Source organism: Erinaceus europaeus, unplaced genomic scaffold (genome assembly GCF_950295315.1).
Source record: "Erinaceus europaeus unplaced genomic scaffold, mEriEur2.1 scaffold_1084, whole genome shotgun sequence".
Classification (NCBI taxonomy): domain Eukaryota; kingdom Metazoa; phylum Chordata; class Mammalia; order Eulipotyphla; family Erinaceidae; genus Erinaceus; species Erinaceus europaeus.
The window spans coordinates 1-13,438 of record NW_026647331.1 but is presented as its reverse complement, the minus strand read 5'-3'; the positions used below and the strand labels follow the sequence as shown (position 1 = coordinate 13,438).

General features: G+C 63.3%; 1 protein-coding gene across 1 annotated transcript; it reads left to right on the top strand.

Annotated features, from left to right (window-relative positions):
* Window positions 1-1,397: 1,397 nt before the first annotated feature.
* Window positions 1,398-13,432, top strand: SCLY (selenocysteine lyase; the record flags this gene model as incomplete). Its single annotated transcript, XM_060183930.1, has 9 exons — window positions 1,398-1,534; window positions 4,675-4,787; window positions 8,668-8,768; window positions 10,014-10,176; window positions 10,551-10,678; window positions 11,112-11,276; window positions 12,505-12,611; window positions 12,729-12,765; window positions 13,319-13,432. Coding segments are annotated over exons 1-9 (993 nt in total), but the record flags the coding sequence as incomplete, so codon positions are not given.
* Between the last annotated feature and the right edge of the window lie 6 nt (window positions 13,433-13,438).

Genomic DNA, 13,438 nt, shown 5'->3' with positions numbered 1-13,438 from the left:
GAGGGAGGGAGAAAGGAGAAATGGCCACTGGGAGCAGTGGGCTTGTCATGGAAGCACCGAGCCCCAGTGATCACCCTGGTGGCAGTGCTAAAATGAGGGGTGACTTCTGGGCTGAGCAGGCAGGCTGCTACCCTGCCCCAGAACTCAGTTCACACACACACACACACACACACACACACACGCCGTCCCTCACACACACACACACACACACACACACACGCCGTCCCTCCCTCTCCAGCTCTCACACTCACTTTCTCTGCCCTGTTAAGTAAATATTTAGAAGAAGGATCCAGCCTTCATGGGGCTCCAGTCCTGAAGGACAGTGGGGAGCGGATGGAAGGAAGGGGACAGGTCAGACAGGTCACGCGATTCAGACCCAGCTCCTGGGGGCCCAGGAGGGCTGCTTCTCCGTGCTAGGCACCCGGGCTGGAGCTCTTGTCCTGGCCTGGTGCCGCCGGGTCCCACACGGGAGCTCCGGGTGTCTCTCCTGTCTCCCACCTTCTGCCTGAAGAGACAGTGCTCAGGACCGGGCTTCGAGCAGGGTGGTGGTGTGCCTAGTTAAACACACATAGTGCAACGATCCAGGCTCCAGCCACCTGCAGCGGGGGCTGTCTCACAGGCGGTGAAGCAGGTCTGCAGGTGTTTCTCTCCCCGCTCCTCAGTTTCCCTCGGTCCTGTCCAATAAAATGGAAAGATGGCCTCCAGGTGCAGTGGGTTTGTAGCGCCGGCTCGGAGGCACTGAGCCCAAGCCACGATCCTGGAACCCATTGGGGGTGTTCGCACCCTGCAGGCGCAGGGCTCCGGGGAGGGGTGGGCTCGCTCAGCTTGGAACCTTCCTTGAGGACCTTGTCCTTCGGGGCAGCTTGGAGGCCTGGCTTGGTGACCGGGGTGGGGGCAGGTCCCGTAGCCCACAGTCTGCCTTGCTGGCTCTCCTTGGTCACCTCTGCCTGGCTCCCGCTCCCTCCCCATCCTGGGAGCGGGGACCCCTTTCCTGTTAGGCTACGCCCCAGCTCTGGCCCTTCCGTCTGCAGCCCTGAACGGACCCTGGCCTGCTGTCACCCTTGTCCGGGAGCCCAGGGACCCCGATCCTCCACTGGGCTGCGGGAGGAGGCGCGACCCCTTGGAGGCCAGGCACCAGCTCCGCCCAGAGCGTGGCCACGCCCCCTGGCCCGGCCACGCCCCCGAGGGCAAGACCCAGCTTCTGAGCACGTCACCACGCCCTTGGCAACGCGAGCCCGCGGCTCTGGCCACGCCCCCGGGTTGCATCAGGCTCCGCCCACGTGACCTCAGGTAGCCAATCGGTATTCCATCCCGCGCGCCCGAGCCCACCGCCCACCCGCGCGGGGATTGGCCGGGGCCTCAGAGCTCAGCCAATCCGGGGGCGCCCCGCCGCGAGGCCCCGCCCCCAGGGCTGGAGGAGCGCGCGGCATCTGGCGGCCCGGGGCGACACCCGGCCGGGATCCGGGGGGATGGCGGCGGCCCAGGGTCCCAAGCGGGCCGCGCGAGCCGGCAGGGAGAAGAGCCCATCGGAGAGGTGCGCGGGGGGGAGCAGCCGGCGGGGCCACGCGGGGAGGGGGGCAGCCGGCGGGGTCACGCGGGGCGGGGGCAGCCGGCGGGGTCACGCGGGGCGGGGGCAGCCGCGGGGTCACGCGGGGCGGGGGCAGCCGGCGGGGTCACGCGGGGCGGGGGCAGCCGGCGGGGTCACGCGGGGCGGGGGCAGCCGGCGGGGTCACGCGGGGCGGGGGCAGCCGGCGGGGTCACGCGGGGCGGGGGCAGCCGCGGGGTCACGCGGGGCGGGGGGCAGCCGCCGGGGTCACGCGGGGCGGGGTCACGCGGGGGGGAGCAGCCGGCGGGGTCACGCGGGGCGGGGTCCTGTCTGGGGACCGAGGGGCGATTGGGGGTCGCTCGGGGTCCAGGTAACCCCGCGGGGCACCTCACCGGACAGTGGCCACTCTGCATGGGCCCCTCGGAGGGGCGTGGGAGTGGGGTGCCCGGTGGGGCGGGGGCGCAGACCCAGGAGAACCCGTGGCCAGACCCCGACCCACCCGGTCGGTCAGCGGGGGACACTGGGCGGCAGCAGGGCCCTTTGCAGCAGCTGCCCAGGGCGGAGCCGAGCCGTCGGAGGACAGAGTGCTGTCACTTCAGTCCCTGAGATCGCCATCGTGGGGCTCCGGGGAGGGACTGGGGGGCTGGAGGTCCCGCAGCCGCCTGCCCATCTGGTGTGCAGACCCCCTTCCCTGCGGCTGGGCTGGGGGTCTAGGGAGTCTGCAGGCACACCCACGCACACAGGCGCGCACACTCACGCACACTTATTCTTTCACACTTATTCTTTCGTTATTTGTTTCTTGTGCTGGGGTTTGGTCCTGGGACCTCCGACTTCTTGCTTGACCATTGTGCCGCCTCTCCAGCCCCGAAGAACCCTTCCTCTTGGGTCGTTTGGGTCTTGTTCTGCCTGGGAGAGAGTGCGGGACCACAACTGGGCGCTGGAAGGGGGGGGGGGGACGCCCTGGAGTGGGGCCTGGACTCTGGCTTCCTCATTAAAGGAAGCGAAACGAAGTGCCCAGCCGCCACCTCTGAGGAGCTGCCCTGGAGGCTCCGAGGTCATGGCTGTCACCTGTCACCGGGGTCCAGCTGTCCCCCCCTACCCCCCTACCCCCCGCAGGGCAGCACAGAATGACAGCAGGAAGCGGGAGAGCCCCGAGGCACCTCAGAAAGCCGGCAGCTGGCTGGTGGGGAAGGTGGGCAGGACACAGCTGGGCCACTGGGCGGCAGGAGAGGGGGACTCCCTGCACTAGTGCTCTGAGCTTGGTCTCTTTCCTGCCTGTGAGCCAGAGCGCCGGCTCCGTGCAGGGGGAGGGTCCGGCCCAGTCGCCGAAACACTTGTTGTAAATTAACTTACAAAGGGGTGTGGGGGTCGGGGCTGCTTGTGGCGCATAGAAGGATTCACAGCGGGGGCTGGGAACTGGTTTAATCAATACACGGTGTATTAGGGTGACACAGGTAAACGGCAAAATACGCAGCTAGCATCAAGGGTTAAGCGTACGCTAGGTCTGTAAAGTCTCAGTATGGTTACCAAAGTTTAGTCCCATAAGATAAACAGTCATCAGCTCTGGTAAAGGTTGCTCGTGGCTGTGGAGGGTCTAAAAGTTTATTGGCCGGTGGTCGGGCGGTAGCGCAGCGGGTTAAGCGCATGTGGCGCAAGGACCGGCATAAGGATCCTTGTTCGAGCCCCCGGCTTCCCACCTGCAGGGGAGTCGCTTCACAGGCGGTGAAGCAGGTCTGCAGGTGTCTGTCTTTCTCTCCCCCTCTCTGTCTTCCCTCCTCTCTCCATTTCTCTCTGTCCTGTCCAACAACGAACAACATCAACGATGGCAATAATAAAAACCACAATGAGGCTACAACAAGGGCAACAAAAAGGGGGAAAAAATGGTCTCCAGGAGTGGTGGATTCATGGTGCAGGCCCCGAGCCCAGCAATAACCACAAAGGAAAAAAAAAGTTTACCGGCCAGCAGAGTCACATGTTCGGTTCCCAGGAGCTGCAGCCATGGCAGACACCTGACCAGAGAAGCTTCTGACCAGAAGCAGCAGCCGGAGGCCCGCGTGCTCAGAGCCCTGCTGCTATGCCTTCCCTTCTCTGAAGCGCCTCCTCAGGGTGCCGGCTTTGTGTGCTGATAGCCCAAACTCCTGCTGGCGGCACCACAAACACTCTCCCCTTTTAAAATCGGACAGAATGGCCCCCTGGGCCCGGTCCCCTGCTACCTGCCCTCGGGAAACTTCTGGACTTGTCCACCTTCGGGGCAGAGGTGCGTGTGGGGGCATTTCCAGTGAGGCAGAGCCTGGGGTGACTGGCCCTGCACCCACGCCTGCCACCGGGCACAGAGCACCGGGGGCCTCGCTGAAGGCCAGGCTGAGAAGGGAGGCCTGTGGGCGCAGGGCCCTGGGCCAGAGCCGGCTTCCAGGGGCCTAAAACCACTGGTGCCGGGGACACAGCACAGGGCTCTGCAAAAGACTCTCCTGCCTGAGGCTCAGAGGCCCTGGGCAGAAGCTTCTCTGCCAGCTCCACCTGCAGCCAGAAGGTGACTGGGACAGCCCAGGGTCTGAAGCCCAAGGGTCCTGCACCCCCCACCCCACCCCACCCCCATGAATACATAGATTGGGGGAGGGGCTGGAGGTGGCCCCACAGGGGAGCCCCACGCACACACCTTGCGCTTGGTGGAGCAGTGCTGTGGTGTCTGCCCTGCCCTGCGGGGTCCCCAGGAGCAGTGGAGTCCAGGTGCGAAGGCCCAGCAGGCAACAAAGAATGGGGCTGGGGCGCCGGACTAGTGAGCATGAGGCCCCAGGGCTGCGGCCTTACTTCCCGGCCCTGTGAAAGGCTCTGGTCTCTCCTCTCTCAAGGCACTAGGACGGAGCGGCAGGGGGAGGGTGTGGAGCCCAGTGGGGAACCCCAGCGGGACACGGCTCTGTAGTGGAGCCTCCGGCTTGCAGGCTCAGGGTCCTGGGTCTGAGCCCACACCACACTTCCCAGAATGCTGCTCTGGGCCCTGCTCTGCTGTCACATTTAAGTGTGGGGACAGACTCAGGACGGTGCCTGGCAGGTGGCCGAGGACATACCCCGCTCTCCGGCCCGTCCCATCCCACGGCCTCTGGCTGACGGCCTCCTCCACTTCCCTGCAGGCCGGTGTATATGGACTACAATGCCACCACCCCCCCGGAGCCCGCCGTGTGCCAGGCTGTCACCGAGGCCCTGCAGGACGCCTGGGGTAACCCCAGTAGCCCCTACCCGGCAGGTACCTCTGGGAGCAGGTGGGGGCACACCCGGAACTGGAGGGGCCTGAGCCCCAGAGGCCCCAGCCACCCAGCAGCCTGTCCTCCGTCTGGAGGTCTGGGGACGGGAGAGCTGGGAGGCCAGAGCCAGCCTGTCACGCCTGTCCTCACAGCAGCACACGGGTGCCAGCCCCTGCATCCCTCCATCCTTCTGTCCCTGCATCCCTCCATCCCTCTGTCCCTGCATCCCTCCATCCCTCTGTCCCTGCATCCCTCCATCTCTCTGTCCCTGCATCCCTCCATCCCTCTGTCCCTGCATCCTTCCATCCCTCTGTCCCTGCATCCCTCCATCTACCCATCCCTCCATCCCTGCATCCTTCCATCCCTCCATCCACCCATCCCTGCATCCTTCCATCCCTCCATCCACCCATCCCTGCATCCTTCCATCCCTCTGTCCCTGCATTCCTCTATCCACCCATCCCTCCATCCCTGCATCCTTCCATCCCTCCATCCTTCCCCTCCGTCACTGCACCCCTCCGTCACTGCATCCCTCCACACGTCTATCCCTCCACCCTTCCATTGCTTCACCCACCCCCCAGGGCCAGAGCCCGCACACCTCACCTCTCCTGTAAGTCTTCTTTTCCTCTCTCTCTCTCACACACACAGAGACAGAGACAGAAGGGGAAGAGACAGAGAAGAGAGACATCAGAACACCAGTCCACCTCCCATGGTGCTCCCAAGCAGTGCTGGGACTCGAACCCTAGTCCTTGCACATGGCCCAGTGTGCTGTGCCAGGCGTGCCCTCTTGGCCCCTCACCCTGAGGAATGATGATGAAGGCGGCCTCAAGAGGAGGGCTGAAGGCCGCTCCGTGTCAGCCAGGCCCGGGTCCCAGCCCCAGTGGTGGAGGAGCTGTGGTCTCCTCTGTCTCTCCCTCTCCCCTATCTCTCTTTCTAAAATAAGAGATGAAAAGCTGACCCGAGTGGGGCTGCTCTGCGGGCCTCATGCATACCACTTCCTGAAAGAAGCCGGCCATCAGGGCCAGGGGACGGCCTCACTCGGCCGCCGTGTGTGAGGACCCGGCTGGAGCCCCCGTGCCAGGCCAGCTTGGGGGGGGGGGTGCTGTGCTGTGGTGTCTCTCTTCTCCCCCTCTATCTCTGTTCATCTCTGTATCTCTCTGTCTGAAATTACAAGGGAAAAATTGTCTGCGAGGACCAGTGGACTGTCCGAAAAAAAGCCCCAGTGATGGGTGAAAAATAAACAGGAAGTAAAGTCTTATCCCTGTGAAGGTGAAAGAGAGGCTGAGGAGACAGCACAGGGTTCTGCAAAGGACACTCCTGCCTGAGCTGAGGCTCCAGGGTCCTGGTTCAGTCCCCAGCACCACCAGCAGCCACAGCTGAGCAGGGCTCTGGATAGAAACAACAACAGCAGTAATGATAATGGGGCAGAGGAGACAGCACAGGGTTCTGCAGAGACTCCCTGAGGCTCTGAGGCCCCAGGTTCGATCCCCAGCACCACCAGCAGCCAGAGCTGAGCAGGGCTGTTTTAAAGTGATTTAAATATTCTGGTGTATTGCTCTTTTTAAAATTATTTATTTTAGATAAAGAAATTGAAAGGGAAGGTATAGATGGGGAGAGCGACGTCTGCAGCCCTTCTCCACCTCTCCCTGCAGGTGGGGCGTGGGGGCTTGAACCCAGGCCCTTGCCCACTGCAATGTGAACACTGCCGGTGTGCTGCTAGCGGCCTGGCGCCCTGCGCATCTCTGTCCTGTCCCTGCGGACCATCTGCCTGGGGCTCTGGGAGCAGGATCCGCCCGGGACGGGCTGTGCCCCAGGCCGTGGGCTGGGTGGGGGCGTCACCACCCCGTCTGTGGACCAGGCGCCATGGCTGCCCCGTGCCAGGCCGCGGCGCGATCGCCAGGAGGTGCGGGTGCCAGCGGTCTCCCGCTCGCTTGTTTGCTTAGCAAAGTCCATGGTCCGCTGAGGAGAAAGGCCTCCCGGCCGGCCCCCAACCACTCATCACCCCTGGCAGGACTTTGCCTCCACGGTCCCGCTGGGGCGCCTCGTGTGGGGGGGGCCAAGAGCCCAGGGAGGGTGGGGGTGTCGCTGCACCTGACACAGAGGCCTGGAGCACAGCCACCTGGCCTCCCAGCATCGCTGGCCCCACTCCCTTCTTTTTATTCTTTTTCCTTTTTTTTTTCACCAAAGCGCTGCTCAGTTCTGGCTTACGGTGGCTGGGGGCTGAACCATCCAGGACGCCGGAGCCCCAGGCGTGAGAGTCTCTTTGCAGAACCATCGTGCTGTCTGCCCCGTCTCACGGGCCCCACTTCTTGGGGTTCAGGTGTGAGTGGCAGTGCTCACCCCAATCCTTCACGCTGTGTCGCTTCACAGGCCATGAAGCAGGTCTGCAGGTGTCTGTCTTTCTCTCCCCCTCTCTGTCTTTCCCTCCTCTCTCCATTTCTTTCTGTCCTATCCAACAACAAAGACATCAATAACAACAGCAATAACTACGACAACAATAAAAAAAAAAACAAGGGCAACAAAAGGGAAAATAAATTTTAAAAAATAATAAGTAAATAAATAAAATCCACATTAAAAAATCAAGTCTGGGGGCCAGGTGGCGGTTGAGCACACATGTAACAGTGTGCAAGGGCCCAGGTTCGAGTCCCCAGCCCCCACCTGCAGGGGGGAGGCTTCACGAGTGGTGCAGCAGAGCTGTTGGGTGTCTGTCTGTCTCTCTCCTTTTCCCTCTCGATTTCTGGCTGTCTCACCCAATAAGCAAGCCAGTGTCAATGTCTGCTAGAGAGGGCTCCACGCTTCTGGTTCTGCACGCCCCCAGGTGCTTGTGTCTGTGCTTCGACTTGGCAGAGCCAGTGAGAGGAGCCATCAGTGTCGGGACAGGGCGGCCTGCTTGAGAGGCTAGAGGGGCCCTGGGCGACACCGGCAGGCTGTGGCCACCACCCCATTCCTGCTCCCTCACTGCTAGGGGTCAGGAAGCTTATTTCCCAATGCTGAGACACAGCCAGACCCCTGGCCCCAGCGTTCCGAGAGCCCCGGGGACCCAGGGAGACAGGTCACTGGGTTTGCCGTGGATGCAGCCCAGCTTTGAGGCCCGGCACCACATGGGGGAAGCTCGGGGGGGGGGTAGAGTGTCAGACCCTCAATCGCGGGATCCTGAGTTCACATGTGCCAGGTCAGCTGACATCTTGAGTTCACGCCCCCCCCCCCCCCCCGCCGCCCGGCCAACATCTTGTTCTTTCGTTCTTTTTCTGCTCACACTCAATAAATAAAAATATCATGTTTGGTTTTAAAGGCCTGCTTGAAGGGTGGGGAGAGGAACTCTGGTGGTGGGCGTGGTGATTGTGAAGCAGACCATCAGTAACAAGTAAAAAGTCATTAATTACAAAGAAAGTCTGCCGCGGTGGTGAGATTCTACGTGCAGAAGGCCTGACGGTGAGAGAGGGAGAGAGCTTTGTCTGTTTTGCCTCCAGTCCCTGGGCTCGGCGCCGGCATGACTGGAACCATTTCTTTCTCTCTTTTTTTTTTCCTCGTTATTTTATTGGACAGGACAGAGAGAAATTGAAAGAGGAGGGGAGATAGAGACGGAGAGAGACAGAGACACCTGCAGCCCTGCTTCAACCTTGTGAAATGTCTCTGCTGCAGGTGGGGAGCCGGGGGCTGGAACCCGGGACCTCGTGTGGGTGTCGGTGCCTAGTACTGTGTGTGCCTCGTCTGCTTCACTGGGCCCCGAGAGTTGTTTTCTCCTCGTCAGTGAGAAGCAGAGGCCTGGAAGGAGACCCAACGTGTCGCATCGTGTGCTGCTGGGAGTCCACAGTGGCCCCTTCCCGGAATCCCGCCCTGGGGGCCCGGGGAGCAATGCCAACCCCTCTGTTTCTGGCCCCCAAGGTCGCAAGGCCAAGGAGCTGATCCAACGCGCCCGGGAAAGCCTGGCCAGGATGATCGGGGCCCAGCCGGGAGACATCGTCTTCACGTCGGGGGGCACCGAGGTAACGGCCTCTCTAGCGGTTCTCCCTGGTGGTGACTGGCTGGCTTTCTGGCTCTCTCAGTAGACTACCCTTCCTCTGGGGGGGGGCTTTCCTGCATGTTCCTGGTTCAGGGTTGGCTGTGCGTTGTGGAGGGGACAGCACAGGGGTTCTGCACACAGACTCTCCTGTTGGAGGCTCCAGAGCCCCAGGTTCCATCCCCAGCACCTTCAGCCAGAGCTCTGCAGGGCTCTGGGGAAATAATTAGGAGTATTATTGTTGTTGTTGTTGTTCAATCCCCAGGTCCACCATCACCCAGAGCTGAGCAGGGCTCTGGAGAAAATACATACATGGAATGCTGTCGGGGTTGGCTGTGTGGGGGGACACCAAGGAATCCCTCCCTCCCTCTCCCTCCTCTCTCCTCTCCCTCCTCTCTCCTCTCTCCCCCTCCTTCTTCCTCTCCCCCTCCCTCTTTCTCTCCCTCCTCCTTCCCTCTCCTCTCTCCTCTCTCTCTCCCTCTCCCTTTCTCTCTCACTCACCTCCTCTCTCACCCCTCTCTCTGTCATCCTCTTTCTCCCTTCTCTCTTTTCTTTCTTTCTTTCTTTTGCCTCCGGGATTATGCACTACGAATCCACTGCTCCTGAAGGCCATCTTTTTTCCATTACTGTTATTGTCGTTGTTGTTGGACAGGACAGAGAGAAATCAAAAGAGGAGAGGAAGACCGAGAGGGAGAGAGAAAGACAGACACTGAAAGACTTGCTTCACTGCCTGTGAAGCGACTCCCCCCACCTCAGGTGGGGAGCTGGGGGCTCGAACTCAGATCCTTACGTGAGTCCTTGTGGTTAGTACTATGTGTGCTCAACCCAGAGTGCCACTGCCCGGCCCCCCTTTTTCGTTATCTTTATTTATTGGCTAGAGACAGAAATTGGGAGGAGGGGGGAGAGACAGAGACCCCTGCGGCCCTGCTTCGCCGCTTGCAAAGCTTCCCCCTGCAGGTGGGGACCAGGGGCTCAAACCTGGGTCTTTGCGCGTTGTTTCACGTGTGTTCAGCCTGGTGCGCCACCACCTGCCCCCCCCACCCCCTTCTTCTATCCTTTTGTAAAAATACTTTTTAAATTTATCTATTGAGAGGAAATAGGAGATGAGAGAAAGAGCCAGACATCACTCTGGTACATGTGCTGCCGTGGTTTGAACTCAGGACCTCATGCTGGAGAGTCCAGTGCTTTACCCACTGCGCCACCCCGGACCACACCCTCTCTCTCTCTGCAGTCCAATAATTTGGTGATCCACTCAGTGGTGAAGCAGTTCCGCCAGGCCCGCGCCTCCCAGGGTGCCCCGGGCGAGCCCCCCGTACCGCACTTCATCACCAGCTCCGTGGAGCACGACTCTGTCCGCCTGCCACTGGAGCAGCTGGTGCAGGAGGGCCTGGCCGGTGAGGACCCCCCCCCCCGGGCTGGGCAGGGTGGGCAGATCACCTGGGGGAGCCTCACCTCTGGCGTCCCAGGACGGGGAGGAAGGAAGAGGGGCAGCGGGAGAGTGAAGGGGGTGCAGGGAGGAGGTGCTTCTTGCATGCAGGGGATGGGTGGGGAGGACATCCCCAGGGCGTTGGTCTGAGGCACTGAAGACGTGCTCCCTGTGCCGAGCCCCCGCTCCTCCCTCAGGGACGTGCTTCAGGCCCGGGGCCAGGCGGCTGCGGGGCTAGGGTCTCTGTTGCTGTAACAGAAAGAAACGGATCCTGGCACTCTGCTGTCCCCGCCCATGCCCCAGGCTGTGGGCCGGGCGGCACTGACCCTCGTGTCTGCCCAGAGGTCACCTTCGTCCCAGTGTCCACGCAGACGGGGCAGATCCAGGCTGAGGACGTGGTAGCCGCCACCCGGGCCTCCACCTGCCTGGTGACCATCATGCTGGCCAACAACGAGACCGGCGTGGTCATGGTGAGTGACCTCAGGCTGCCCCACCCTGCAGCCCCCCTGCACCCCGTGTCCCCTGGCTGAGCCCCCCTGCACCCCGTATCCCCTGGCTGAGCCCCCCTGCACCCCGTGTCCCCTGGCTGAGCCCCCCTGCACCCCGTGTCCCCTGGCTGAGCCCCCCTGCACCCCGTATCCCCTGGCTGAGCCCCCCTGCACCCCGTGTCCCCTGGCTGAGCCCCCCTGCACCCCGTATCCCCTGGCTGAGCCCCCCTGCACCCCGTGTCCCCTGGCTGAGCCCCCCTGCACCCTGTATCCCCTGGCTGAACCAGGCACGCAGCCCCGGGCCCCCTAGAGTGACACTAGTCCTCTCTGGGACTGTGACAGCGGGTCCAGGGCAGCTCGGTGGGGCGTGAGGTCCTGCACCCCAGCAGGCTGAGCTGTCTCCTCCCCTCGGTAGCCTGTGGCCGAGATCAGCCGCCGGGTGTGGGCTCTGAACCGGCAGCGGACGGAGGCGGGGCTGCCCCCTGTGCTGGTGCACACGGACGCCGCCCAGGCTCTGGGCAAGAGGCGCGTGGATGTGCGGGAGCTGGCCGTGGACTTCCTCACCATCGTGGGCCACAAGGTGGCGGGTCTCCCTGGGGGCAGCTGTGAGCCTGGGCCGGCGCTTCTGGGGGGCGGCGCTGCTGGAGGCGGGCGGAGGCAGCAGGCCAGGCCAGTCCTGCAGGATTGTTGGGGGCTGGGGCAGAGGCCCCCACGGCCTCACCCAACCTGCTTGCAAGGCCTGCACTCCACCAAGAGGCGGGAGCTGGGCCTCCTCCCCCTTTATTCTTCCTCCTCCTCACCCTCCTCTTCCTCCTCCTCCCCCTCCTCTTCTTCCTCCTCCTCCTCCTCTTCTTCCTCCTCCCCCTCCTCTTCCTCCTCCTCCTCCCCCTCTTCCTCACCCTCCTCTTCCTCCTCCTCCCCCTCCTCTTCTTCCTCCTCCCCCTCCTCTTCCTCCTCCTCCTCCCCCTCTTCCTCACCCTCCTCCCCTCCCCACTCCTTTTGTCTTTCTTCCTTCTCCTCCCCCTCCCCCTCCATCTCCCTCCCCTCCCTTTCTCCCCTCCTTTCTTTTGTTGTTCACCCCTAGGGATTCACCACCTCAGATGGCTTTTCAGACAGAAAGAGGAGAGAGCCTACGGGACTGGCGCCGGGTTCAAGCCCGGCCCTTCCTTATTTCAAAGATTTATTTTGAGGGTGTCTGCTTTTCAGGAGAGACAGACAGACAGACCGGAGGTGTGGGGCCGTCCCCACCTGACCTGCAAGCCCGTTGACTTTCTCTTGTCTCTTATTCATGTCTTAGCTGGGGAGGGAGGGGGGACAGGCGGCCCGCTCCCTTGCGGTGCCCACGGAGTATGGGAGCGCCCTGCTGAGTGGGCCACACCCCAGCCCCGCTCTCCCGACCAGAAGCCCTGTGTGCCTCTCCATACGTCCCTTCACTTCAACATATACTCAAGTTGGAGAGCGGGAGGCGGCCCCAGAGCCCCGGGCCCCCCAGCCAGCGGGAGTCCACGGTGGCTCTTCCTGACTCTGTCCTCGTGACCCCTCGTAACCCCTCGTGACCCCACGTGACCCCCAGCCCCACCCCACCGGAGCCAGGTGTCTGGCTAAGCCTGGTGGCCTTGGGTTCTGATTCTACCCGCTCTGGGTCCTGGGTCGGGCAGGGGCCGCTGGGCCGTCCCCGGGCTGCTGGGACCCCCCTGGTCGGGGCTGTGCTTTCTGGAGCGCCCCGAGCCCCTGGCAACCCCCAGGGGCCCTCGAGGAGAGGACGCCACAGGCCCCTGCACGAGCGAGCGAGCGGCCCTTCCTTGCAGTTCTACGGGCCTCGAGTCGGAGCGCTGTTCGTGCGGGCCCCCGGCGACCTCACACCCCTGCACCCAGCGCTGTTTGGAGGAGGGCAGGAGCGGAGCTTCAGGCCTGGGTGAGGGGCGCTCCGTGCCCGGCAGCCAGTGTCCGCCCGGCAGAGCCTGTTTGCAGGGGGACAGGAGGGACTCTGGGCTTTCCCTGCTCTGTGCGGCCCTGATGCCCTGTCTCACAGGACAGAGAACACCGCCATGATCGCCGGCCTCGGGAAGGTGAGCCCACGGGGGACCCACGTCCTGGCCCTCGGCCCCTACCAGGTCCCCCAACCTCTCCTGGGGCCCGTCCTCCCCAGAGGGGCTTCTCCTGTGAGCAGCTCTAAGAAGAGTCGGTCGCCACCCCACGGGCCGTCCCCTGGCACTGCTGTCCCGCTCTGTGTGCAGCCTGCCGCTGGCCTGTGTCTGGGACGATCTGGCTGAGTCACGCCGGTGTCCGTCCCCAGAGCTGGGGCTCACGCCCCTGTCCCCAGCCTGGAACAACCGCCACCCCCCCCCCACACACACACAGGCTCCAGGCCACCCTGAATCCGGGAGGGGGCTATCCTGAGGCCCCTCAGCTGCCCCCTGCCCAGTGGCCTGTCTGTCCGTCCACTCACAGGGACAGACTGTCAGGACTGGGCGCCCCTTCTAGTGTCCCCTGGGTGCCCAGGTCTTGGGAGGTAACCCCTAGAGGGGGGACGTGCCCTGCCCACCCACGGCCGGGCTCTGCCACATCCTAGAGGGGCAGGCGGGCACTGGAGCGCCAGCGTCCCCTCCCGTCCGTCCCCAGGCTGCAGAGCTGGTGACCGAGAACCTGGAGGCTTACGAGGTCCACATGCAGGGCGTCCGGGACTACCTGGAGGAGAGGCTGCTGGTGAGCACCCACCGCACCCACGGGCACCTGGCGAGG